This window comes from Dendrobates tinctorius, unplaced genomic scaffold, assembly GCF_039654945.1.
Source record: "Dendrobates tinctorius isolate UK_male_01 unplaced genomic scaffold, ASM3965494v1 ptg000125l, whole genome shotgun sequence".
Taxonomy (NCBI): Eukaryota; Metazoa; Chordata; class Amphibia; order Anura; family Dendrobatidae; genus Dendrobates; species Dendrobates tinctorius.
Window position 1 is genome coordinate 14,961,443 of NW_027361793.1, and position 27,558 is coordinate 14,989,000.

A 27,558-nucleotide genomic window follows, 5' to 3' on the forward strand; every position below is an offset into this window, starting at 1 on the left:
ACTGCATAGGCCATGAGTTCGCGGAAAGCTGCGCTTTCCACCAACCGATAGGGCATCATCTCAAACGAGATTAGTTTGGCAATGTGGGCGTTCAAACCCAGTGTACGCGGATGAGAGACTGAGTACTTTCTTGACCTACTCATAGTGTCTGGGAGGGTGAGCTGGACTTGAGAGCTGCATATGGTGGAAGTAGCGGTGGACAGGGCGGACTGAGAGAGGGTTGATGATGGTGATGGAGTTGGTGTTCTTTCTGATGGCCTAGAATCAGTCTTTCGTTGATATAACAGTGGGATTCCCTGACTGCTGTGGCCTTGCAACGACACCTCAACATTTGCTGCTGTGCTAACCGGTGGGCTTACAGTGGGGTTAACAATGTAGCGTTGTTGACTACCTTCTTTGTGATCAGTTGCATATGTGGCACTTGAGGTTTGGTGTTGTGTCCACGCTTGCAAGTACATGCTGGTTGAATGTCTAAGCATGCAACTGGTATTCAAATTTTTCAGATTTTTCCCTCGGCTAATGGTCTTTGCGCACTTCTTACAGATAACCTTGGCCTGATCATGTGGATTTTGTTCAAAAAAGTGCCACACTGCACTCTTCCTACTTTGGCAGACATTTTGCGGCCTAGCACGCTGTGATCTTTTGACCCTCTGGACAAGCTGTCCAGCAACTCTTTTGATTTTTGGAACCTGTCTTTGGAGTGCTCCGGGCCTGCCAGATAACAGCTGTTGCGATGTCGATGTCTGCTGTGGATGCTCCTCCTCATCTGAGCTATTGGAAGCAGCACCCTCTTCCCCCAATGGATGCCAATCTGGGTCAACAACTGGGTCATCCATCACCTCCTCTTCAATGTCATGTGCACCTTCCTCTGTGTCACCGTGTATGGTGGTGGCACCTGAGTCTCATCAGGGTCAGAATCTGGCTCTTTACACTGCGAGGACAATGTAGTGCTCTGAGTGAATGTACCAGCAGAATCATCTATCAGCGGCTGTGCATCAGTGCACTCCATGTCAGATTCATCTTGGCCTGGGTAATTCACCATTTCACTTGATAATCCAGGCATGGTATGTGAAAACAGCTCCATGGAGTAATCAGTAGTATGGCCTGCGTCATCCTTCAATCTTGGTTGGGGTGAAGGATACAAGGAAAGGTGTGGTTCATGAACATGAGCCTCCAATAACGAATCAGTGCTTTTAATATTTACAACATCAGAAGAGGAGGCGATAGAGCTGGAGGCTGAGTCAGCAATGTAAGACAAAACTTTTTCCTGATGCTCTGGCTTTAAAAGCGGTTTGCCAACTCCTAGAAAACTAAGCCTTCGAAGCCTTATGGAGCCAGACGATGACACAGGCTCAACACCTCCTGCATTCGGTCCTATTTTGCTCTTGCCACTACCATCAGATCCACCACCAACACCATCATTACCAGCTGCCAACCCCCGCCCAATTCCACGGCCTCTTCCACCAGCCTTCCTCATTTTTTGTAGAAATGTAGACAAAATCCAACAAACTATATAGTAATGTAAAACAAGGTACAAGGTGTCTATAGGACAGGGGAGATTTTGAATTTCTGCAGACACTAGTGGACACTGGACACTTTTGGATTGTGTGAGGCCCACTGAATATCAGAGCGCTATGTCACAGGCTCGATGGCACAGGTGTGAAAAAAGTAACTACAGGATAAGGGAGATTTTGAATTTCTGCAGACACTTGTGGACACTGGACACTTTTGGATTGTGTGAGGCCCACTGAATATCAGAGCGCTATGTCACAGGCTCGATGGCACAGGTGTGAAAAAAGTAACTACAGGATAAGGGAGATTTTGAATTTCTGCAGACACTTGTGGACACTGGACACTTTTGGATTGTGTGAGGCCCACTGAATATCAGAGCGCTATGTCACAGGCTCGATGGCACAGGTGTGAAAAAAGTAACTACAGGATAAGGGAGATTTTGAATTTCTGCAGACACTTGTGGACACTGGACACTTTTGGATTGTGTGAGGCCCACTGAATATCAGAGCGCTATGTCACAGGCTCGATGGCACAGGTGTGAAAAAAGTGACTACAGGATAAGGGAGATTTTGAATTTCTGCAGACACTAGTGGACACTGGACACTTTTGGATTGTGTGAGGCCCACTGAATATCAGAGCGCTATGTCACAGGCTCAATGGCACAGGTGTGAAAAAAGTAACTACAGGATAAGGGAGATTTTGAATTTCTGCAGACTTGTGGACACTGGACACTTTTGGATTGTGTGAGGCCCACTGAATATCAGAGCGCTATGTCACAGGCTCGATGGCACAGGTGTGAAAAAAGTGACTACAGGATAAGGGAGATTTTGAATTTCTGCAGACACTTGTGGACACTGGACACTTGGATTGTGTGAGGCCCACTGAATATCACAGTGCTATGTCACAGGCTCGATGGCACAGGTGTGAAAAAAGTGACTACAGGATAAGGGAGATTTTGAATTTCTGCAGACACTTGTGGACACTGGACACTTGGATTGTGTGAGGCCCACTGAATATCACAGCGCTATGTCACAGGCTCGATGGCACAGGTGTGAAAAAAGTGACTACAGGATAAGGGGGATTTTGAATTTCTGCAGACACTGGACACTTTTGGATTGTGTGAGGCCCACTGAATATCACAGTGCTATGTCACAGGCTCGATGGCACAGGTGTGAAAAAAGTGACTACAGGATAAGGGAAATTTTGAATTTCTGCAGACACTTGTGGACACTGGACACTTGGATTGTGTGAGGCCCACTGAATATCACAGCGCTATGTCACAGGCTCGATGGCACAGGTGTGAAAAAAGTGACTACAGGTTAAGGGAGATTTTGAATTTCTGCAGACACTTGTGGACACTGGACACTTTTGGATTGTGTGAGGCCCACTGAATATCAGAGCGCTATGTCACAGGCTCGATGGCACAGGTGTGAAAAAAGTGACTACAGGATAAGGGAGATTTTGAATTTCTGCAGACACTTGTGGACACTGGACACTTTTGGATTGTGTGAGGCCCACTGAATATCAGAGCGCTATGTCACAGGCTCGATGGCACAGGTGTGAAAAAAGTGACTACAGGATAAGGGAGATTTTGAATTTCTGCAGACACTAGTGGACACTGGACACTTTTGGATTGTGTGAGGCCCACTGAATATCAGAGCACTATGTCATAGGCTCGATGGCACAGGTGTGAAAAAAGTGACTACAGGATAAGGGAGATTTTGAATTTCTGCAGACACTTGTGGACATTGGACACTTTTGGATTGTGTGCGGCCCACTGAATATCAGAGCGCTATGTCACAGGCTCGATGGCACAGGTGTGAAAAAAGTGACTACAGGATAAGGGAGACTTTGAATTTCTGCAGACACTTGTGGACACTGGACACTTTTGGATTGTGTGAGGCCCACTGAATATCAGAGCGCTATGTCACAGGCTCGATGGCACAGGTGTGAAAAAAGTGACTACAGGATAAGGGAGATTTTGAATTTCTGCAGACACTTGTGGACACTGGACACTTTTGGATTGTGTGAGGCCCACTGAATATCAGAGCGCTATGTCACAGGCTCGATGGCACAGGTGTGAAAAAAGTGACTACAGGATAAGGGAGATTTTGAATTTCTGCAGACACTAGTGGACACTGGACACTTTTGGATTGTGTGAGGCCCACTGAATATCAGAGCGCTATGTCACAGGCTCGATGGCACAGGTGTGAAAAAAGTGACTACAGGATAAGGGAGATTTTGAATTTCTGCAGACACTAGTGGACACTGGACACTTTTGGATTGTGTGAGGCCCACTGAATATCAGAGCGCTATGTCACAGGCTCAATGGCACAGGTGTGAAAAAAGTAACTACAGGATAAGGGAGATTTTGAATTTCTGCAGACTTGTGGACACTGGACACTTTTGGATTGTGTGAGGCCCACTGAATATCAGAGCGCTATGTCACAGGCTCGATGGCACAGGTGTGAAAAAAGTGACTACAGGATAAGGGAGATTTTGAATTTCTGCAGACACTTGTGGACACTGGACACTTTTGGATTGTGTGAGGCCCACTGAATATCAGAGCGCTATGTCACAGGCTTGATGGGACAGGTGTGAAAAAAGTGACTACAGGATAAGGGAGATTTTGAATTTCTACAGACACTAGTGGACACTGGACACTTTTGGATTGTGTGAGGCCCACTGAATATCAGAGCGCTATGTCACAGGCTCGATGGCACAGGTGTGAAAAAAGTGACTACAGGATAAGGGAGATTTTGAATTTCTGCAGACACTTGTGGACACAGGACATTTTGGATTGTGTGAGGCCCACTGAATATCACAGTGCTATGTCACAGGCTCGATGGCACAGGTGTGAAAAAAGTGACTACAGGATAAGGGAGATTTTGAATTTCTGCAGACACTGGACACTTTTGGATTGTGTGAGGCCCACTGAATATCAGAGCGCTATGTCACAGGCTCGATGGCACAGGTGTGAAAAAAGTGACTACAGGATAAGGGAGATTTTGAATTTCTGCAGACACTTGTGGACACTGGACACTTTTGGATTGTGTGAGGCCCACTGAATATCAGAGCGCTATGTCACAGGCTCGATGGCACAGGTGTGAAAAAAGTGACTACAGGATAAGGGAGATTTTGAATTTCTGCAGACACTTGTGGACACTGGACACTTGGATTGTGTGAGGCCCACTGAATATCACAGCGCTATGTCACAGGCTCGATGGCACAGGTGTGAAAAAAGTGACTACAGGATATGGGAGATTTTGAATTTCTGTGAGATTTTGAATTTCTGCAGACACTTGTGGACACTGCACACTTGGATTGTGTGAGGCCCACTGAATATCACAGTGCTATGTCACAGGCTTGATGGCACAGGTGTGAAAAAAGTGACTACAGGATAAGGGAAATTTTGAATTTCTGCAGACACTTGTGGACACTGGACACTTGGATTGTGTGAGGCCCACTGAATATCACAGCGCTATGTCACAGGCTCGATGGCACAGGTGTGAAAAAAGTGACTACAGGTTAAGGGAGATTTTGAATTTCTGCAGACACTTGTGGACACTGGACACTTTTGGATTGTGTGAGGCCCACTGAATATCAGAGCGCTATGTCACAGGCTCGATGGCACAGGTGTGAAAAAAGTGACTACAGGATAAGGGAGATTTTGAATTTCTGCAGACACTTGTGGACACTGGACACTTTTGGATTGTGTGAGGCCCACTGAATATCAGAGCGCTATGTCACAGGCTCGATGGCACAGGTGTGAAAAAAGTGACTATAGGATAAGGGAGATTTTGAATTTCTGCAGACACTAGTGGACACTGGACACTTTTGGATTGTGTGAGGCCCACTGAATATCAGAGCACTATGTCATAGGCTCGATGGCACAGGTGTGAAAAAAGTGACTACAGGATAAGGGAGATTTTGAATTTCTGCAGACACTTGTGGACATTGGACACTTTTGGATTGTGTGAGGCCCACTGAATATCAGAGCGCTATGTCACAGGCTCGATGGCACAGGTGTGAAAAAAGTGACTACAGGATAAGGGAGATTTTGAATTTCTGCAGACACTTGTGGACACTGGACACTTTTGGATTGTGTGAGGCCCACTGAATATCAGAGCGCTATGTCACAGGCTCGATGGCACAGGTGTGAAAAAAGTGACTATAGGATAAGGGAGATTTTGAATTTCTGCAGACACTAGTGGACACTGGACACTTTTGGATTGTGTGAGGCCCACTGAATATCAGAGCACTATGTCATAGGCTCGATGGCACAGGTGTGAAAAAAGTGACTACAGGATAAGGGAGATTTTGAATTTCTGCAGACACTTGTGGACATTGGACACTTTTGGATTGTGTGAGGCCCACTGAATATCAGAGCGCTATGTCACAGGCTCGATGGCACAGGTGTGAAAAAAGTGACTATAGGATAAGGGAGATTTTGAATTTCTGCAGACACTAGTGGACACTGGACACTTTTGGATTGTGTGAGGCCCACTGAATATCAGAGCACTATGTCATAGGCTCGATGGCACAGGTGTGAAAAAAGTGACTACAGGATAAGGGAGATTTTGAATTTCTGCAGACACTTGTGGACATTGGACACTTTTGGATTGTGTGAGGCCCACTGAATATCAGAGCGCTATGTCACAGGCTCGATGGCACAGGTGTGAAAAAAGTGACTACAGGATAAGGGAGATTTTGAATTTCTGCAGACACTTGTGGACACTGTCCACTTTTGGATTGTGTGAGGCCCACTGAATATCAGAGCGCTATGTCACAGGCTCGATGGCACAGGTGTGAAAAAAGTGACTACAGGATAAGGGAGATTTTGAATTTCTGCAGACACTAGTGGACACTGGACACTTTTGGATTGTGTGAGGCCCACTGGCACTGTATGGTGTGAAAAAATGCACGCTCAGTACCTCAGCAGGACAAAAAAAAAATTGGGATTGCTTTTAAAAAAGCAGTTTGCAGAGCAGTGGGTAAACAGCAATGCAGCTGTCAGGAAGCCTTAGAAGGCAGCCTAACAACCAAACCGCTGATCCACCACAATATAGCCTCCCCTTGCACTGCACACACAGTGACTGGTGTGTTGTACAGGCAAAATCGCTAGCAGCAGAAGCAGTTTTTTTTTCTTCTTCCCTGCCTAACGCTCTCCCTACAGAATCATCAACCTCTCCCTATGCTAAGATCGGCAGAAGTAAGATGGCGGTCGGCGTGCACGCCCTTTTATAACCCCTGTGACGCCCACCAAAGCAAGCCAATCACTTGCATGCCCTTCTGAAAGTTGGTGGTGACCCCTGTCTATGTCATCACGTTGCCCACAGTGTCCGTGGATCCTGATTGGCTGAAAAAGAGCGCAAAACAAACTTTTGAAACCCGACTTTGGCGCGTAAGTCGCCGACCTCGTGGCCGACCTCATCCTAGGGTCGGGTTTCGTTTCATGAAACCCGACTTTTGAAATTTTTCGACCCGTTTCGCTCAACTCTAGTCAGGAGGATATTTCCTGGGTCTCTGCCTCTGATATTCATGCCAAAAGATTGGTGCGTGCCTTTCATCGGGCTCACCCTGATCGCCCTGGTGGCGTGGATGAGGGTTCGGCGACCCCTCCTCAAGGGGGAGGTACTGTTGTGAGTTCATTTTCCCCTTCCCCATTGAGGTCTGATGAACTCCCTTTTCTGGTGAAGGAAGGTAGTGAGGCTGATTACCAAGCACCTGAGCAGAATGATGATGACTGGGTGACTGGAATTGCTGACTGGATATAAGGCAGCCTACGCCCTTCTGCCTTGCGGGTGATTTCTCTGAGGGATTCTAGGAGACAAGTGTGATTCCTGCTCCTCAAAAGCTAAGTTTTCTTCTCTGCTTTTTGCATTTGCCATTCCCTGCTGGGGTGAGCTGAATTCCTTTTTGCTCTGTCTTCAGAAAATACCTGAGTACTGATATAGTCTTTTTGAAGCCTAGCGTCTTCAGGGCTTTTTTCCCTATCAGTCTGTTGGCTCTTGTTTTGATAGGGTTTTTGGCGGATTGCAGACAGCAGCTTTTCTATCCTGTCCTATTTCGTTAGCTTGGGCCCCATCATTTGCTCAGCCTATCTTTCTATCTGTGTGAGTGTTTTTTCATCTTGCTTCACCGTCATTATATGTTGGGGGCTGCCTATTGCTTTGGGGTCTGCTCTGGGGCAGTTTAGATTTCCCCTTCTGTCTTTATTCTATTTAGTTCTCTGGCTGTGATCGAGGCGTCTAGGGCACCGTAGGAACCCCCCACGGCTACTGCTAGTTGTTGTTGATAGGTGCAGGGGTCTGCAATCCGATAGCTGCCAACTTCTCTGGTTTTCTGGACTTAGCTAGTATTTCTGTTTTTGCCTCCTATGGTGACTCATTCATAACAGAGAGGTGTGGGCAATCCCTTTGTTATGTCATCCTCAATTAAGCAGATAAAAGGCCTGGAGTTGATTTGAGGTGTGGTGCTTGCATTTGGAAAGTTTTGCTGTGAAGGAAACAAGCGGTCAAAGGAGCTCTCCATGCAGGTGAAAGAAGCCATCCTTAAGCTGCAAAAACGGAAAAAAAACATTTAAAAAAATTGCTACACCATTAGGAGTGGCAAAATCTACAGTTTGGTACATCCTGAGAAAGAAAGAAAGCACTGGTGAACTCATCAATGCAAAAAGACCTGGGCACCTGTTGTGAATTCGCTTTCTGGCCTACCTCTGGTTACTAGTGAAGGTAGTGGAGCTGGTTATATTGACAGAGGGATCGCGAGTTCTCTTTCCGGGCTCCCTCTGGTGGTTACTGGAGGTAATGGAGCTGATCTAATTAACAGAGGCCTGCCACCTGATAATGAGGATGACTGGAGATCTGGAGTTTATGACTGGATTTAAGACAGCCAACTCCCTCTGTCCCTGCTTGTGATTTTTTCCTGCCTTCTGAGGTCTTAATTTCCAGCTCAGTCCCTGCATGCTCAGCTAAGTGGTTTTTTTTGCTATTGTTCACATTTGATCTGGTTTTGTCTATTTCAGTTTTGTGTGGTCAGCCAGCTCTGGCTGGGGCTGTGCTGAATTTCCATCCTTATGTTACTGCTTGTGCCAGTTTGTTTTTGTCCCTTATTAGATTGGCTTCTTTTTGCTCTGCTTTCAGAATATACCAGAGTGCTGATATAGTGGGCGAAGTCTAGTGACTTCAATATTTTTCTATCAGACGTGTTGGGCATTTTTTGCAGGTTTTTTTGTGTGATTGCAGAGTCTTCCCTTTCCTGTCCTGTCTAGTTAGGGTGGGCCCCATCATTTGCTCAGTCTATTTTCCTACCTGCGTTTGTGTTTTCATCTTGTCTCACCGACAATATATGTTTGGGGGCTATCTATTCCTTTGGGGTCTGCTCTGGGGCAGTTTAGATTTCCCCTTTCTTGCTTTAGGTTTATTTAGTTCTCCGGCTGTGTTGAGACGTCTAGGATCATCGTAAGTATGCTCCACGGCTACTACTAGTTGTATGGATGGGATCAGGGGTCTGCAATCCGCTTAGTTACCAACCTCTCTGGTTTTCTGTGGCTTAGCTTGGTCTTGCTTTCCTCCTCAGTGACCCAATCATAACTGGCGCCCATGGAAGACAACACTGGTGGATGATCACAGAATAGTCTCCATGGTGAAGAGAAACCCCTTCACAACAGCCAACCAAGTGAGCAACACTCTCCAGGAGGTAGGCGTATCAATATCCAAATCTACCATAAAGAGAAGACTGCATGAAAGTAAATACAGAGGGTTCACTGCACGTTGCAAGCCACTCATAAGCATCAAGAATAAAAAGGCTAGACTGGATTTTGCAAAAAAAAAATCTAAAAAAGCCAGCACAGTTCCGGAAGAACATTCTTTGAACAGATGAAACCAAGATCAACCTCTACCAGAATGATGGAAAGAGAAAAGTATGGCGAAGGCGTGGGGTACAGCTCATGATCCAAAGCATACCACATCATTTGTAAAACATGGCAGAGGCAGTGTGATGGCTTGGGCATGCATGGCTGCCAGTGGCACTGGGTCACTAGTGTTTATTGATGATGTGACACAGGACAGAAGCAGCCAATGAATTCTGAGGTATTCAGAGCCATACTGTGTGCTCAGATCCAGCCAAATGCAGCCAAACTGATTGGTCGTCGTTTCATACTACAGATGGACAATGACCCAAAACATAAAGCCAAAGCAACCCAGGAGTTTATTAAAGCAATAAGTGGAATATTCTTGAATGGCCAAGTCAGTCACCTGATCTCAACCCAATTGAGCATGCATTTCACTTGTTAAAGACTAAACTTCAGACAGAAAGGCCCACAAACAAACAACTGAAAACCACCACAGTGAAGGCCTAGCAGAGCATCAAAAAGGAGGAAACACAGTGTCTGGTGATGTCCATGAGTTCAAGACTTCAGGCAGTCATTGCCAACAAAGGGTTTTCAACCAAGTACTAGAAATGAACATTTTATTTACAATTATTTAATCTGTCCAATTACTTTTGGTCCCGTTAAAAACAGGGTGACACATGTTAAGGAGTTGAAACTCTTAAACCCTTCATCCAATTTTAATGTGGATACCCTCAAATGAAAGCTGAAAGTCTGAACTTCAACTGCATCTGAATTGTTTTGTTTAAAATTCATTGTGGTAATGTCTAGAACCAAAATTAGAAAAATGTCTCTGTCCAAATATATATGGACCTAACTGTACATATAATTGCCTTAAATTGACCATCATCCACTTCCGTCTGGATGTCCTCGAATCCCACAATCCACCGCGCCGCACCGGAAGTACGCCGACCGCCATTTTTGAACACCCAAGTGATGCCGCTCGGATCCAGGCCGCCGCTGAGATCCCGAACGCCGCTGTGATCCCGACCGCCGCTCGGATCCCAGCTCCCGCTCAGATCCAGGCCGCCACTGGCATCTAAGCGGCACTCTCGCCTGTTCAAAGCAGTTAAAACTGGTTTGAATCACTGACTGGTAACCAACTTACAGTTTTACTTAAAAAAATGCTTTGTCCCAATTAATTTGCACAGCACTGTGTGTGTATGTGTATGTGTGTATATATATATATATATATATATATATATATATATATATATATATATATATATATATATTAACAGTACAGAACAAAAGTATGGACACACCTTCTCATTCAAAGAGTTTTCTTTATTTTCATGACTATGAAAATTGTAGATTCACACTGAAGGCATCAAAACTATGAATTAACACATGTGGAATTATATAATTAACAAAAAAAAGTGTGAAACAACTGTAAATATGTCTTATATTCTAGGTTCTTCAAAGTAGCCACCTTTTGCTTTAATTACTGCTCTGCATACTCTTGGCATTCTCTTGATGAGCTTCAAGAGGTAGTCACCGGAAATGGTTTTCACTTCACATGTGTGCCCTGTCAGGTTTAATAAGTGGGATTTCTTGCCTTATAAATGGGGTTGGGACCATCAGTTGTGTTGTGCAGAAGTCTGGTGGATACACAGCTGATAGTCCTACTGAATAGACTGTTAGAATTTGTATTATGGCAAGAAAAAAGCAACTAAGTAATGAAAAACGAGTAACCATCATTACTTTAAGAAATGAAGGTCAGTCAGTCCGAAAAATTGGGAAAACTTTGAAAGTGTCCCCAAGTGCAGTGGCAAAAACCATCAATCGCCACAAAGAAACTGGCTCACATGAGGACCGCCCCAGGAAAGGAAGACCAAGAGTCACCTCTGCTGTGGAGGATAAGTTCATCCGAGTCACCAGCCACAGAAATCGCAGGTTAACAGCAGCTCAGATTGGAGACCAGGTCAATGCCACACAGAGTTCTTGCAGCAGACACATCTCTACAACAACTGTTAAGAGGAGACTTTGTTCAGCAGGCCTTCATGGTAAATAGCTGCTAGGAAACCACTGCTAAGGACAGGCAACAAGCAGAAGAGATTTGTTTGGGCTAAAGAACACAAGGAATGGACATTAGACCAGTGGAAATCTGTGCTTTGGTCTGATGAGTCCAAATGTGAGATCTTTCAGGTCAGCCAGGGACTCCGCGCAGCCTCACTGACGTCAGCGGTAGGCTGTTAATATCTACCCTCACTCACAGGCTTTCCCTCTCTGATGGAGAAATTACCACGAGAGCCCACACAACTTTTTTCAATGCATTAACCCCTTAGTTTAACACCTACATGTCCCAAATTTTACTCACATACCCTTATCTAATTGTTAGTGGAAGACATATACAAAAATAAATGAAATTAAATGGTTTACTGTATGTAAACCATGTGTCATTTCATGTCGGGTTTTGGATTCATTTTACAGAAGCCGGCAATTGATTTAGCGGCTATTCTACTATGTACAACTCTATGAACTATAAATATATATGTGTCTCAATGACATGTATGTGTATGTGTGTATATATATATATAATGTGTTTTCTATGTGTCTATATCTATTCTTTCAATTCTTTATTAATCATGTCAGTGTGATTTTACTGTATCGCGCACTGAATTGCCGACCTTTGTCAAGGGACACTGGTGCGTATTTCTCGCAAGTCATATGTGTGGTCCGTGTGTAATCCGTATTTTTCTCGCCCCCATAGACTTGCAGTGGCATATTTTTGGAGGAATACGCTGACAGTTGCAGCATGCTGCGATTTTCTCAGCCCATAAAATACGGCCGAGAAATCTACGGATGATGGGAGCTGCCCCATAGAGAAACATTGGTCCGAGTGCAATGCGTGGTTTTTATGCCTCTCACTCGTCTGTATTTCTCTCTAGTATGACTCCGGCCTTAAACAAGAGATGGAGGCAACTAGGAGGCAGCGGCCCCTGTGCAAATTAAATCATTCTGTAATCCAGGCCTGACTTTGTATTCAAATATTGTAGGCTAGGGAATGGCTGACTCCAGTGTATGTTTCTTTGCTGAACTCACAAATCGGTTTAAACTTCTAATGACATTTCATCATTTCTATATTAAATAGACCTGAGGAGTGCACCTGGTGATTGACAGTGTGTAGTGGAGCTGCTGGTCCTGTTGTGCACTCTCGCATTCTACAAGTAGGGGCAGCTTGGCCTCTGCAGCATCAGAGGGACGCAGCGACATTATAATTGGCCAGATCCAGATCTTGTAAGACTGAGAGTACCGCTTACCAGCTCTATAGCACAGAACTTGCAAGCAGTGCGCTCCTTGCCTAGGAGACTGACCACCCTATATCGACTGGTAACCTAGTCAATGTGCAGTAACTAATAGAATTAAAAATCACAGAGAATTTACTAAAATGAAAAACTACGGAGGATTTTTCTAAAGGAAACATGTCAGCTAAAAAACTATTCACCTCTAAGACATAGCAGTAAACAACTTTCTAACTGGAAGAGCAGCTGCAAGGAGAAAATGAACGTATATTCTCCCTGCAGCCACTCGTTTCCAGTCATTGGGCCGATGCAGGCGGCTGTAACAGTCAGCACTCACTACACAGTGACCGCGCTGTCATCACCTCCAGTACACTGACTGACAGCCTGCTGTGTAGTGTGTGCAGAGCAAACTGGAGTTACCTGCAGATTGCCACTGTGTCTGCGGGTAAATACCATTTGTTTAGCTGATGGGTTCCCTTTACTAAGAGGTAAATTACAAAGTTACACGTTTCTTACAACCACCTTGCAATTGTTACCATCTTTGATGTTGAGACAACTCCTTTAATATTTGTAAATGGGTGTATTAGTGGTAAATGTAATGAGTTCTGGAGCAGTTTAGCACATAGCCCTAGGAATGCTGCAATCAAATATTATGGTGGTGAGAAGACCAGGCCTTTGAATTACCTGTAAAATGCACATTGGAATAACTTGCTAAACTTTTCTGATTTCTTTATTTCAATGGGAATTTTAAGGCAAGTTAAACAAGGCAGCTACAAGGCTCATTGTCTTAGGCCTCTTTCACATTTCCGTTTTTTTGGTCAGTTGCAATCCGTGAAAAATTGCAAAAGACTGATCCGTTTCCGTTGTGACACCAACGTATGCCACCGGACCGTTGCTTTGACGGATTCGCTGAAGTCGGAAATTTAATGAAAGAGAGAGAGAGAGAATTTTTTTTTCTGCTGCCAGAACGGGATTTGGGGTTAAATTTCTGGTAACCAAATTCTTCCGGGCATGCTCAGTTTAAAAAAGTGGATGCGGGCAGACAAAAAACGTTTCATTGTCCGTCCACTCAAGTAAGCGAATGCCAAAATTTTGGCGGATCCGTCAAAAAACGGATCCAATGGATGACTATCCGTCAAATTCCGCCGCTAATGCAAGTCAATGGGAAAAAAACGGATCCGCCCCAAAAAATGGCGGATCCGTTTTTTTTGCAAAACTGCGGATTTTGACTGATGGAAACAAACAGAAATGTGAAACAGGCCTTATTTGCGCTACAATTTCATCTGAGAGCGATATTCCATTTTACTTTGTGTGTAAAGCACCAGTTCATCACTAGGTGGCGGTGTACCCCTGCAGTTCTTCTCAGACTTGTGTAATGGCAATTTATTCATTTATATTTTAAAGCCAAAAAGATGACAAATATAAAATGGATATTATCGAATAACATAGGAGGCTCAGGTCAGCATGAATCATTTTCTACAGCGACCTATACAAATCGACTAATGTCACCACAGTCACATGTAGCATGTTGGAAAAAGTAATCAGTCTGAGTAAAGTTAGGATTTACCAATGTGATCGGTACGTGATAAAGGTGAAGGCTACATAGTGACGCACTGCTAGTAGAAGAGACACGTCATCAGTGTTCTCATTTGAAAGTTTTAATAAAACTTATTTATCATCTTGTTTCTGGGTCTCACCGACCCCTTTGTCAGGGTGTTACACTTTGGAGTGACCAGACCAATCTCCTGCATCTTCTGCTGGCTGGCCCTAACTATCTTAACCTCACCTTTCTCACCTACTGATCTATATATGTGAACATTCTGGATTCTGGGAGATGGTCACCAGCAGCAGCTCCATGTATTTACAGGTGTTGTGTACTGCACACTGCATGCTCAGGTGAGCGGGACTTATAGGAGGTGGTCCGCAATACCTGAGAACCGTTTTCTGTACCTCCAGCTACTCTTACTTGTTGTCCTATGAAGCCTTCTTCTTTTTTCTCTAGATACTGCTGCCCCCAATGTCTTGAATGATGAGACTCTGTCGCCCATTGTGACATGTCATGATTTAGTTAATCTTTGTAGTGTTTATAAATTAATAATTCAGTGGTGGACTTCTCACACTTCTGTGATGGGCTGCTCTTCTATTATCAGAAATGTATGAGCAAACTGACAACTGTGTGTCACCAGTTGAGTATGTCTCACACAGCCCGACACTGTCCAATCATGCCGCCAGTGCCAGACTGTAGGGATACGCCCCTTTGATAAGGTAACACCCAGTTGTTTATTCAAGAACATTCTAGAGGAATAACAGAGGAACAGTACAACACGGATAAAGATGCTTCAGATTTCTTATTTTCTGGTGAATACTCATATTAAGAAAAATAAATGAGAAGAGTTGTATAATATGGCGCGAGGCCAGGATGGGCTACAGGTGGCTCCTCGGAGGTTGGACCCAGGCTCCAGGACTCCCATTTACAAACATTAGGCACTGTTCTTAGACAAGACACAAAACTGTAGGCTGCTGAGTGTCAATAACAGTGCGGGATGTATGCTGCTAAATTATCATACTGTAAGCTGAAAGGGTCTCCGGGATTCACATATTGATGACTGATCGATCAGATCAGTGGTGGTCTGACACGCAACACCACTATAAGCAATATTCAGAAAGGACAACATCTCCAATGTAAAACATCAGCTCATCGATGGGGGTGCTGATTGTCAGATCCAAACCATCTTATATTGATGACATAATTTACATACAGTATATATCCGCAATATTTTAGTCCCGGACAATCCTTTTCATCCATCTATATCCAACTGTATAGGTGTCATGTTGAATAATTTTCTTGCATTATGGTCTAAAGATGGTAAAATCCTTTCTAATGTTCAGCCCACGCTCAGCTGTTTTTTCGGTATATGTTCACCTCTGGACCTGACAGATGCCGAAGTCGGGTAGCGATCTAATTTAAGCAGAATAAACAATGTCATTTGGGGCAGCACATTTCTAATTGCCCCAGCACAAGTATTTAATTACCACATGGGGGCAGTATTGCATTTTATAATTTCTGTAGCTGCAAATCCGATGCTTTTTCTTAGTCCTCTGAGTTGATGACCATCTCTAATTTGTCTTATAGTACAAGAAACAACGCTCCTCTTACATTCATACCAGCAACTTTGCGAAATCTGTGGTAAACGTTGTTGATTCTGTGAGTATGTCATGTATTTATTACTGTTTTTGTAAAGAGCACGTTTACAATATTTGTGAACATCAGTGAACTACTTTTTTTTGAACATCAGTGAACTACTTTTTTTTTGCTGTGGTTTAAGGAAGCATTTAACCCATGGAGTCACAATGTAAATATTTGTCATCTATAAAAGTAAGGATACCCCAATATTAAAGGGGTAATCCCATCTTGCACATTTAAGTTATATCAACATAATATAAATGTTTAGTACATGTGAGTCCCACCAGTATGACCCACATCTATGTAAAAAACAGGGCCCTGTCACATTCTGCCGTCAGTAGACCGGAGTCATTTGTATGGCAAATCCAACCACTTCTTCCTTGATGGCAGGGCGTAGCAGGGCCCCATCCTCAATATAGATACAGGTCTAATTCAAGGGACCCCTATATTTATGTCTGTTTTGACTCCTTGCCAGATCAAAATAAATAACGCTTGCAGCAGGACCTATAGTCTCTTATCCTGTGAATTCCTGCTTTTATGAGTCTGGACCACGAGTCCCTCCCTTGGGCATCATTTTTCTGAACCATAACCGGCCATCAGAAGGTTAAATTTTGCTAAAAACTATACTCCCCTCACCGCTCATCTCTTCAGGACCTCCTTTACTAACCGCCATCCTTCTGGTCCTCAATACATATTCTGATTCCCTGCCACTCGCAATTAAATATTTGGTCCTATTGTACTTTCGGGTGTCATGACACCTGGGAAGCTGTTATGCAAGCACACAAAGGCTATGGTTCTTGTCGTGACATCATGGCGCCGTTGATCTCCCGGAACCTGCACAGAACCCTCCTGCTTGCTATGACACCCATAATTACAAGACGACGAAAGATTCCATCATGAGTGGCTAGGGAACAGAAGATGCAGTGAGGACCTTTTAGGTGTCAGTAAGTAGCGGAGCGGCTGGAGAGGTGAGCGATGAGGTGAGTATAACGAGTCATTTGTTTTCACATATTACGTTTATTATTCTGTAGGTTCGTGACAGATCCCAGAACATAATAAGGGACATTAAAGTTTCAGACAATAACTTCGATGCAAATCAAATTTCCTGGGAAAAATGCACGAATGGGCGAATTCTAATTTTGCCTGATCTGCTCATTTCTAGCCCTCAGGCTTTATTTTTCAGTTGTCTGCTAGATGGTCTTACACACTAACACAATGAAGAGATGATTTTATTATAGTGAGCTGAAAAGGACCACTTACACCTCCTACCAGGTCCTTTTGGTCAAATGCTGTCATATTATTTGCGAAGCTTGTTCTTGTGGTGTGACCCGAAACCTACACTCCTTTGTAATACCAAGAGGTAAAAGCAGTGGAGTTATGGAAATTACAGCATTGATATTTGCAGGATGATGTAAACATGATGTAAATGAAAACATGAAAACAAACTGTTCAAAACATTCAAACATTCAAATTACTCAGAATTGAGTATGAGCGCTTCCCGTAGAGATACAAACACTTACTCATCTTGGCTGCTGTCAGTGAGGTTATTAATGGTTGTCTGAGGCGTGTTCTGCCACGGTGAATGCACTTGGGCAAATCATCAAGATCCACTGTTGGCAGCTTCCAGAGACCCTGCAGGGCCATGGTAAAATTGTTAAACGCAGGATGACACACATAACAGCATATTCTCAAAAGTTACTTGAAATTGAATTTATTGTTTCATGTAACATTATTATATGGCTCCAGATCTGGTAATAAAATTATGAAAAACACTGATGGCATCTGATGCATTTTTGCATCAATTTTGCCATCACATGTGATCCAGATGAAATGGATGTATGGGAATCCAGCCTCATATTTATTTTTTCCCTTAGGGTATGTTTCCATGGGGCGTAATCCTTCAGTATTTCCTGTGGATTTGACGCTGCGTACAGCTGCTGCGTCCAGATTTTACAGCATAGTGGATGGGATTTTATGAAATCCTGTCTCCACTATGCGTGCATGGCCAAATCCGGCAGCCCGGTGTAACCAGACATGCGGCGCGTCTTTCAAGACCGCAGCATGTCTATGTATCTTGCGTAAACGCTCCGTCTCCGTAAGATAAATAACACAGTCTATGAATAGGATGCGGTGAGTCCACATGTGTTCAATGAAATGAACACATCAGGAATCACCGCGCGTACAAAATGGGGTGGCGCAGCGTCCAAAGCGCAGGGATTCCGGCCCATGGAAACATACCCTTATGCTTTTTTTTGATAATAGAGGGTTCCCCCTGGCACGTCTGCTGAGAATAACCTGAGCTTTAATGGGGATAAATGTAAGGTCATGCACTTGGGTAGAACGAACAAGATGTATAATTATGTGCTTAATTGTAAAACACTGGGCAAAACTGTCACTGAAAAAGATCTGGGTGTATGGGTGGATGACAAACTCACATTTAGTGGCCAGTGTCAGGCAGCTGCTGCAAAGGCAAATAAAATAATGGGATGCATTAAAAGAGGCATAGATGCTCATGAGGAGAACATAATTTTACCTCTATATAAGTCACTAGTGCGACCACACTTAGAATACTGTGTAGAGTTCTGGTCTCCGGTGTATAAGAAAGACATAGCTGAACTGGAGCGGGTGCAGAGAAGAGCGACCAAGGTTATTAGGGAACTGGGGGGTCTGCAATACCAAGACAGGTTATTACACTTGGGGTTATTTAGTTTGGAGAATCGAAGGCTTAGGGGTGATCTTATTACAATGTATAAATATGTGCGGGGACAGTACAAAGACCTTTCTAATGATCTTTTTATTCTTAGACCTGTGACGGGGACAAGGGGGCATCCTCTACATCTGGAGGAAAGAAGGTTTAAGCATACTCACAGACGCGGATTCTTTACTGTACGAGCAGTGAGACTATGGAACTCTCTGCCATATGATGTTGTAATGAGTGATTCCCTTCTAAAATTTAAGAAGGGACTGGATGCTTTTCTTGAAAAGTATAATATTACAGGGTATATACACTAGTTTCCTTAATATTGCGTTGATCCAGGGAGCTAGTCTTATTGCCGTATGTGGAGTCGGGAAGGAATTTTTTTCCCCGATGTGAAGCTTACTGTTTGCCACATGGGCTTTTTTTGCCTTCCTCTAGATCAACATGTTAGGGCAGGTTAGGATAGGATATGGGTTGAACTAGATGGACTTAAAGTCTCCCTTCAACCTCAATAACTATGTTACTATGTTAATAGTAGGCTTATGTGCTATGAAATCAGTAGACACAGGAACTTACCACTAGGTACATTGATAAAATGCTTGGATCCTCCAAGATTGTTTTAGGATCTTGTGTTGTCCTCTCAGGCAGAACTTACTGGTATACCCTTTTCTGGAAAAGTTGGCATTTGTGATCTTTCACATAAATGTAAGTGAATGTGAACAGAGGGTTTTTTTCTCAGGTTTTGGAGAGGAGACTGAGCAGAAATTCTCAAGGTTTTGAGAAGTTTTGAGGACAGTTTGGAGAGTTCCTGCCCAGTTTCTCAGTTGCTCCAAAAACTTCTAAAAAAAACTCAGTGTGAACATAACCTAAGAATAATAAACTCTAAATGTATATATATCATCGTTTTGAAACGCCTCAGAGAGCTTTGCATCTAAGGGTCCCGTTACACTTAGCAACGCTCCAGCGATCCCGACAACGATACGACCTGGTAAGGATTGCTGATACGTCGCTACATAGTCGCTAGTAAGCTGTCAAACAGGTAGATCTACTCAACGACGGAGTAACGATAACCTCGGCGGTCGTTGGGACCTTGTCACACAGCAGCTATTCTGACGACTCATGCCTGGGTCCCTGAGTTCTGAGTCGCCAATGAGGTCGCTCGTCATTGTTATGGCGTCAAACACAGCGATGCATGCTGGCCAGCGGGACACCGACAATCAAAAAATTGTCTAGGACATTCGAGCACGATCAGCAATATCGCAGCAGTGGGTCGGTCGCCGATATGTGCACACGTAGCGAGATTGCTGGCGAGATCGCTGTTGCCTCACAAAACCTGTGACGTTTCAGCAATCTCGCTAACGATCTCGCTGTGTGTGAAATACCCTTAGGCATGGTGATACTATACATTTCAGGATAAAATCACAAACCCGCTGTGCATTAATTAGTACAAGATAAAGGATATATAGACCTAATATAATCAAAATTACAGTATAAACAGGTTATGGAGGTACCCAATTATGTATCATATCCAGACTAATACAACCATTATAGAGATAAAGAGTATGAGAATCACTTATTAAATTATATTGAAATTGTAATTCTTTATTATGTCACATTACCAGACAGACAAAATCCTATAAAATAGCCCTTAAAAAAACCCTATTAAAAATACAACATGAACAGTATGGTTTATAGATAAATTTTCCAATAGGAAGCACTGTTAGAGCACCAGATATCACATGGTCATATATAGGTATTGTCATGCTCTCACTAGATGAACGGGATTCAAATAGCTTAGCAAGCAGCTAAACCGCTATACCGGGTCCAATAAGGGAGACTGTAGTTGAATCTGTGTTTTATTGAACGTAGGTATATAGATGAGGTGAAACTATAAACAGAAATACATAGAGACAATCAGTGCCGGGTACATAGAAAATACATATACACATAACGTACATGACTGCATTAATATCTGAACAAGGGAACTATCTAAGCTGGCCAATATGAGAGATAGTGATATATAAAGGGAGCATGTCACTTATCAGCGATGCTAACACTGGGGGAAAGATGGATGAGGGGTTTCCAGTGTGCAAGCAAATTGAAATTGGAAGTCTGGACAGGGAAATGGGGCTGGACTAGACCTTAATCCCTTGCAAATTTACCCATGATACAGTGGGAGTTGGAGGGAAAATGAAACGAAAGCAGGAAGAGAATAACACTGCAGTTATTATTATTGGCCACTAGATGGAGCTGGAAACAATGGACATCAGAAACTATGAAACTGAGCATTATCACTGAATTTATGCTATGAAGATAAACATTTAAGAGTCATTATTTATGTCAGAGACAGAACACTCCCCGTCTGGCATTGAACAGATGCCACCATCCTTATCCTCCGAAGATAACAATAGGACCAGCTCAGTCACTGGTCTTGAGAATGTCTTAGATCCATCTCCTTTGGCCATCCTGAGTTCGACTTTGCGGACATGGCCATCTTTACTCGGGAACGTAGCAGTAACTAGTCCAAGTGGCCACTGGTTCCGATGGGCCTGGCAGTCTTTAACAAGGATGAGGTCACCAATCTGAAGAGTAGACCAGGAAGATTGCCACTTTGTCGGTGGCTGCAAGGTAGACAAATAATGTTTGCGCCACCTGTCCCAGAATGTATTGGCAAGACTTTGTACCTGCCTCCATTGGCGCTTGTAGAGATCCTTAGCGTCGAATCCTCCCGGAGGGGCACTGGATAGTCCTGTTTTCTGGGTTAGGAAAGTAGCTGGAGTCTTTGTATGGAGTGTAGACACCTGAGGGTGGATTTCAGCACCTGAGTCCTCTCTCAAGTTCAAAGGTGTCTGGACAACGTTCCTCAGGGTACAATAGTTCTGGTCCTGAGAGCCATGTTGTGTTCTCTAGTCGACTTGCGTCAACTGCTCTAGTTGCATGATCTGCAGGGTTCTGGTTCGTGGGGATGTAATGCCACTGTTTTGGATGGTGGATGTATCCTAGGACTACTTTGCTGTCTGAGTAGAACTTGGCTTGTGTCAAGTCGATATCCATCTCGGATGTGATGAACTCTGCTAACTCGACGGCTAAGACTGCAGCACAAAGTTCTTACCTTGGTATGGTGTGCTCTGGTTGTGGAGCAAGCTTGGCTTTCCCCATGATGAATCCAATGTGGCTTTGACATTTGGAGTACACAGTTTTGAGATAAGCAACAGCAGCAATTGCTTTGACAGAAGCATCTGCAAATACATACAGTCTTTAGCTCTGTATCTCTGTAGATGGCACAGGGGTGTATGGCCTTGGCACATTTAGGTTGGAGAGAGCTGCTAAAGAGTTCTTCCATGCTTCCCACTGGGTTCTCTTATCAGGTGGCAGAAGTGCATCCCAGTCAGAAGACTCCTTGATTAAGTCTCTTAGTATGGCTTTGCCTTCTATAGTAACAGGAGCTGCAAAACCTAAGGGATTGTACAGGCTGTTGATGGTAGACAGGACACCTCTGCATGTGAAAGGCTTTTCTTCCTGGCTGACTTGAAAGGTAAAGGTGTCTGACTGTAGATTCCAGAGAAGCCAGAGGCTGCGTTGCATTGGTGTGGGGTCTGACCCCAAGTCCAGGTCTCTGAGACTGTTACACAAGTCTTGTGAAGGGAATGCTTCCATGAGTTCTTTGCTGTTTGAGGCTATTTTGTGAAGCCTGAGGTTAGAGCAAGCAAGCATCTCTTGGGCTCTCTTGAGAAGACTGATGGCAGTCTCATTTGAAGGCATGGCTTTCAGACAGTCATCAACATATAAAAGTCTTTCTCTATGAATTGTCTAACATCTGACCCGTATTCTGTTTCTCCTTTTAGAGCTGACCTTTTGAGTCCATAGATGGCGACTGCAGGAGAAGGGCTATTGCCAAAGATGTGCATGCGGTACTCTGTGACTTCTTTAGTAGGATCATTGTCTCTGTACCAGAAGAATCTTAGGAAGTTCCTGTCTCTCTCTCTCTCACAAGGAAACAATGGAACATTTGCTGGATGTCAGCGATGAAGGCAATGGAATCCTTACGGGAGCGCATAAGTGCTCCCAGTAGTATGTTATTGAGATCTGGTCCTGTTAGTAGAACATCATTCAGGGAGACATCATCAAACTTAGCACTGGAGTCGAACACCACTCTAATCTGGCCCGGTTTCTTAGGGAGGTATACTCCAAACATGGGTAGGAACCAGCATTCTTCAGAGTCTTTGAGAGTGGGAGCTAGTTCTGCATGGCAATTCTCAAATATCTTTGACATGAAGGAGAAGAAATGATCTCTCATCTCTGGCTTCCTTTGCAGATTATGTTTGAGAGAGGAGAAACGTTTGAATGCCTGATCCCTGTTTGGTAGACGTGGTCTGTGGGTTCTGAAGGGAAGAGGTGCGACCCAGCTGATGGTCTCATCTTTTACAAGCCCTTTGTCCATTACCTCTAAGAACAGCTTATCCTCTACCGACATTGCTACTTGGTTGTCTTGCTTAGTTCTCTGGAAGACTGTGCACCCCAGCTGATCCTCATAGCTTCCTGACACCATACTGCTGTCATGAGTAAAGTCTATTAAGTGATTGGGTAGTTGGATGCTGTGTGGTAGTTCCTTGACATGGAACTTGTTGTTGCTAGGTTGAAACAGAGATGGGTGCCCTTTCTCCAGTGTATTTGTTAGCATGCTTGTCACAGAAGATGGGGCGTGCATGTGTCCCAAGCATACGTTTCCTATTATGACCCATCCTAGGTCTAGCTTTTGTGCATAGGGAGCATTGTTGAGTCCATTGATATGACTTCTCACTTTATGAACCTGCAGGATGTCTCTTCCCAACAGCAGTATTATCTGTGCCTGAGGGTCGAGTTCCGGTATGAGGTGTGCTATGCATTTTAAGTGAGCATGATGGATTGCCACGTCTGGTGTAGGGATTTCAGACCTGTTATCTGGGATCTGATTACACTCGATGATTGTAGGTAGTGGCAGGCAGAATTGTCAGTCTAAGGACTCAATTTGGTAGTCAGTGGCTTTCCTGCCCGCTGTTGTCACAGTACCTGCACATGTCTTTAATGAGTAAGGAGTGCTTAGTCCTTTAATGTTGAATAGGTCAAAGAATGTTGATCTGGCCAGGGATTGATTACTTTGATCATCCAAGATAGCATACAGTCTCACAGCTTTGTCTCTATGGCCCTTTAGGTACACTCTGATGAGGCATATTTCTGAACAAGACCTACTGTCTATTGTCCCTTTACAGGCTTCAGTACATTGTGAAGTGATCTCTGGCATAGCTGCATCAGTGCTCCTTTCCTCCCCGCCATGCTCACTGTCAGCTGGCGTATTTTGCGCACTCCATGGAGCTGGGCCAGGGTGAAGGGCAGTGTTATGATCTGTGGTTCCACATTCTGTGCATTTTACACTGACCTTACAATCCTTGGCGAGATGAATGGTAGATGTGCAGCACTTGTAGCAGATACCGTTCTCTTTCAGGAAGCTTCTGCGATCCGGCATAGATTTTCCTCTGAAGGCTCTGCATTTCAGGAGGGGATGAGGCTTCTGATGAAGCGGGCACTGCTTGTCAGGTTCTCGTACCTTTGTCTCTGATTGAGAGCAGCCAGCAGACCTGTAATTGGAACTTGGAGAAGAAACATTAGTCTTGTGCACTGCCACAGATGTTCTGCGTGGGTTTGCAGCTGGTGGTGGTGCGGCATATGACGTTGTAAAGTCAAAGCTGGGATCATTTCTGATTGCCGCTTGTACGTGTATAAAGTCTACAAAAGCGGAGAAGGGAGGGAATGAAACACTGTGTTTGTATTTGTACGTGGAGCCATGTGCGAGCCACCTCTCCTGTAGATTGTAGGGCAACTTTTGGACTATAGGGTTAACACCTTTGGCTGTGTCGAGGTATGCAAGTCCCGGTAGGTCTCCTTCATATTTGGCAACTAGGACCTCTTGTAGCAAGTCACCTAGCTCTCTAAGTTTTGGGAGACCTTTGTTAGATATTTTAGGAAAGTCATTGATTCTTTTGAACAAGGCTCTCTCTATTACCTCTGCAGAGCCGTAACACTCATCTAGCCTCTTCCAGATTTCTTTAAGGCGTATATGAGGGTGGTTTATGTTAATGTCTCTGATCCTTACTGCGTGTTTGACTGACTCTTCTCCCAGGTATTTGACTAAGAGGTCTATCTCTTCCCTGTTTTTTAGCCCCAAGTCTCTGGTAACATTTTGGAAGGAAGCTTTCCAAGCTCTGTAACCTTCAGCATGGTCAGTGAATTTCATGAGTCCCTTGGCAACTAGATCACGTCGTGTGAAGATCCTAGCAAGTTCTGATGTGAACCGGTTGTCAGCAGAGTATGTCAGCAGAGTATAATGGTGATGGGTCACCCGTGCGTTCATACCTGTTAGTATCCTCAGGGTGGCGCCAGCCGGTATCATATTTCTTCTGTCTGACATGCAGTGTGTCATCAAGGTGATTCACGTTGGTTACCTGGTGAGGGGCAAGGAAGACAGGAGAGTTGCTTTGCTTCACGTTTTCCTGGAGTTGAGCCTCATGATGACTCTCACTTGTTCCACTGGATGTGTCGTGATTAGTGTTGAGCATTCCGATACTGCAATATTGGGTATCGGCCAATATTCGCTGTATCGGAGTTCCGATACTGAGTTCCGATACTTTTAGAATATCGAATACCGGAATCGGAAGTTCCCATAATGCAATGAGCCAGTTTGATTTTATTCAGCCAATGAGGAATCCTAAGAAGTGTGGGCACATCCTGTTATGCATGTTAGGCATGTTAACTAATGGCATGGCTGTGATTGGCTGCAAGCAGACCACCCAGCTGCTCCTCCCCCAGACACACCCTGAACAGTGATCTATGGAAGTGAAACTAGTGAGGGAGGAGGAAACGACAAGTTCTCATTTCAATGCCAGAACACCCCCCCCCGGACGTTTATCTTAGAAGCAAGAGATGATATCTTGGAAGCCGTGCAGACTAGCCACAGAAGGTAAATTATTTATTGTCAGCATTCTGCAGTCCAGATATGCACTGAGATTATGTGAAAAGCCCAGACAACCTGTTTAACATAGTCAATATCTTTGTAACTCCGAACGTCTTAAAAAAAAATTAATTCCTGCTATTCCATTTGACTGGGCTAAACCTCTATGCCTTTAATGTCTCCTCCACCTCCCCCAATGCATTCTACATTATTCTTAGTTGTTTTCCTTCATGTAGAATTAACCTGCAAGGAAAGTAAGGGTTTATTTTCATTCTGATATTTGTGTCCCATTGACTTGCATTGGTTTCCGGTATCGGAATCGGCGATATCCGATATTTTTGGGGTATCGGTCCGATCCAATTCGATCTGATATTTCCTGATATCGGAAGGTATCACTCAACACTAGTCGTGATCTTGGTTATAGTTTGGATCAGGAAGTTCATTAACATATTGAGATGTGCATTGTGGTGAATCTTGCAGCGGCAACTTCAGACTTGACGTACTGCTGCAACTATGCAGCTCAGGATTGTGAGCGGCTTCCAATGCTTCCGCCTCTGCCAATGCTGCGGCAGCTTCCTTTTTTGCAGTTAGGCTCTCTAAGGCAGCATCTACTCGTCGTGCCCTTTCTATCTGTGACCTTCTCTCTTGATCATCTATGCAGGCTTTCTCTAACTGCGCCTTTCTCTCTTGATCATCTAGTCATGCTTTCTCTAATTTAAGTTGCATCTCTTCTTCAGCATACCTTGCTCGCATTTTGGCGACTTCAGCGTTTGCCCTTGCAATGGTGACCGCGCTGCTGATGGATTCAGTCTTTGAGGAGACGGATGTAGCAGATTTTGTCCTGTGTGATTTATGTGATATGGTGTCTTAGAGGGATGCTTGGCTGTGCAGAGATTGCTATAGCTGTATCAGTATCTGTGTAGCCGGTGACTTGAATCTCCCTAGATGAATTTCTGCAGCATCACTAGTTCCTGCAAGCTGGATGAAGGCTCTTCTCTCTATATTCCACTAGCTGGAGAGCCGGTGTTTCACTAGGGTCCTGCAAGATGGAAAGCTCCTCTCTGTATTCCCACTAGCTGGAAAGCCGCTGTTTCACTGTCATGCTCTCACTAGATGAACAGGATTCAAATAGCTTAGCAAGCATCTAAACTGCTATACCGGGTCCAATAAGTAAGACTGTAGTTGAATCTGTGTTTTATTGAACGTAGGTATATAGATGAGGTGAAACTATAAACAGAAATACATAGAGACAATCATTGCCGGGTACAGAGAAAATACATATACACATAACGTACATGACTGCACTAATAGCTGAACAAGGGAACTATCTAAGCTGGCCAATATGAGAGATAGTGATATATAAAGGGAGCGTGTCACTTACCAGCAATGCTAACACTGGGGGAAAGATGGATGAGGTGTTTCCAGTATGCAAGCAGATTGAAAATGGAAGACTGGACAGGGAAATGGGGCTGGACTAGACCATAATCCCTTGCAAATTTACCCATGATACAGTGGGAGTTGGAGGGAAAATGAAACGAAAGCAGGAAGAGAATAACACAGCTGTTATTTTGGCCACTAGATGGAGCTGGAAACAATGAACATCAGAAACTATGAAACTGAGCATTATCACTGAATTTATGCTATGAAAATAAACATTTAAGAGTCATTATTTATGTCGGAGACAGAACAGGTATATAACTAAGTAATTAAAGTAGCATATAACAATACATCTATACAGGAAAGCTGAGAGTATATAGTCAGAGCTATAGATAAATTACTAACATGCAGTTTATAGAATTACAGTGATTTCACAATAAACAAACACTCAATGTTGCAATGTTGATTAGGCATGCCATGTATATACTGTATATATTAATACCCCCTTAATAATAAAAGGCCGCTCTATATAAGGGAAACAAAGAGTTGACCATAATTAATATTACAAATAAGATATATAATAGGGGGAGCTAGTATAAATAAAGGAATACCAAACAGAACAACACACCACAAGGTTGTCAGAATGAAATATACTACAAATAATAA

At 43.8% G+C, this 27,558-nt stretch overlaps 1 protein-coding gene and 1 long non-coding RNA gene across 10 annotated transcripts in view; one reads left to right on the forward strand and one right to left on the reverse strand.

Moving 5' to 3' along the window:
• ADAM23 (ADAM metallopeptidase domain 23) overlaps positions 1–27,558 on the forward strand; it is an 889,186-nt gene that overhangs the window by 576,160 nt on the left and 285,468 nt on the right. For all 9 annotated transcript variants that reach the window (XM_073541893.1, XM_073541894.1, XM_073541897.1 and 6 more), the window contains exon 10: positions 15,782–15,853. In XM_073541893.1, the coding sequence (XP_073397994.1) occupies positions 15,782–15,853 (72 nt within the window). The remainder of the gene's footprint in view (positions 1–15,781; positions 15,854–27,558) is intronic.
• Positions 15,368–26,965, reverse strand: LOC141046999 (uncharacterized). Its single transcript, XR_012219715.1, has 3 exons — positions 26,897–26,965; positions 17,353–17,464; positions 15,368–15,607 (listed from the first exon to the last, which is right to left on the reverse strand). It is a non-coding gene; the product is annotated as an uncharacterized lncRNA (long non-coding RNA).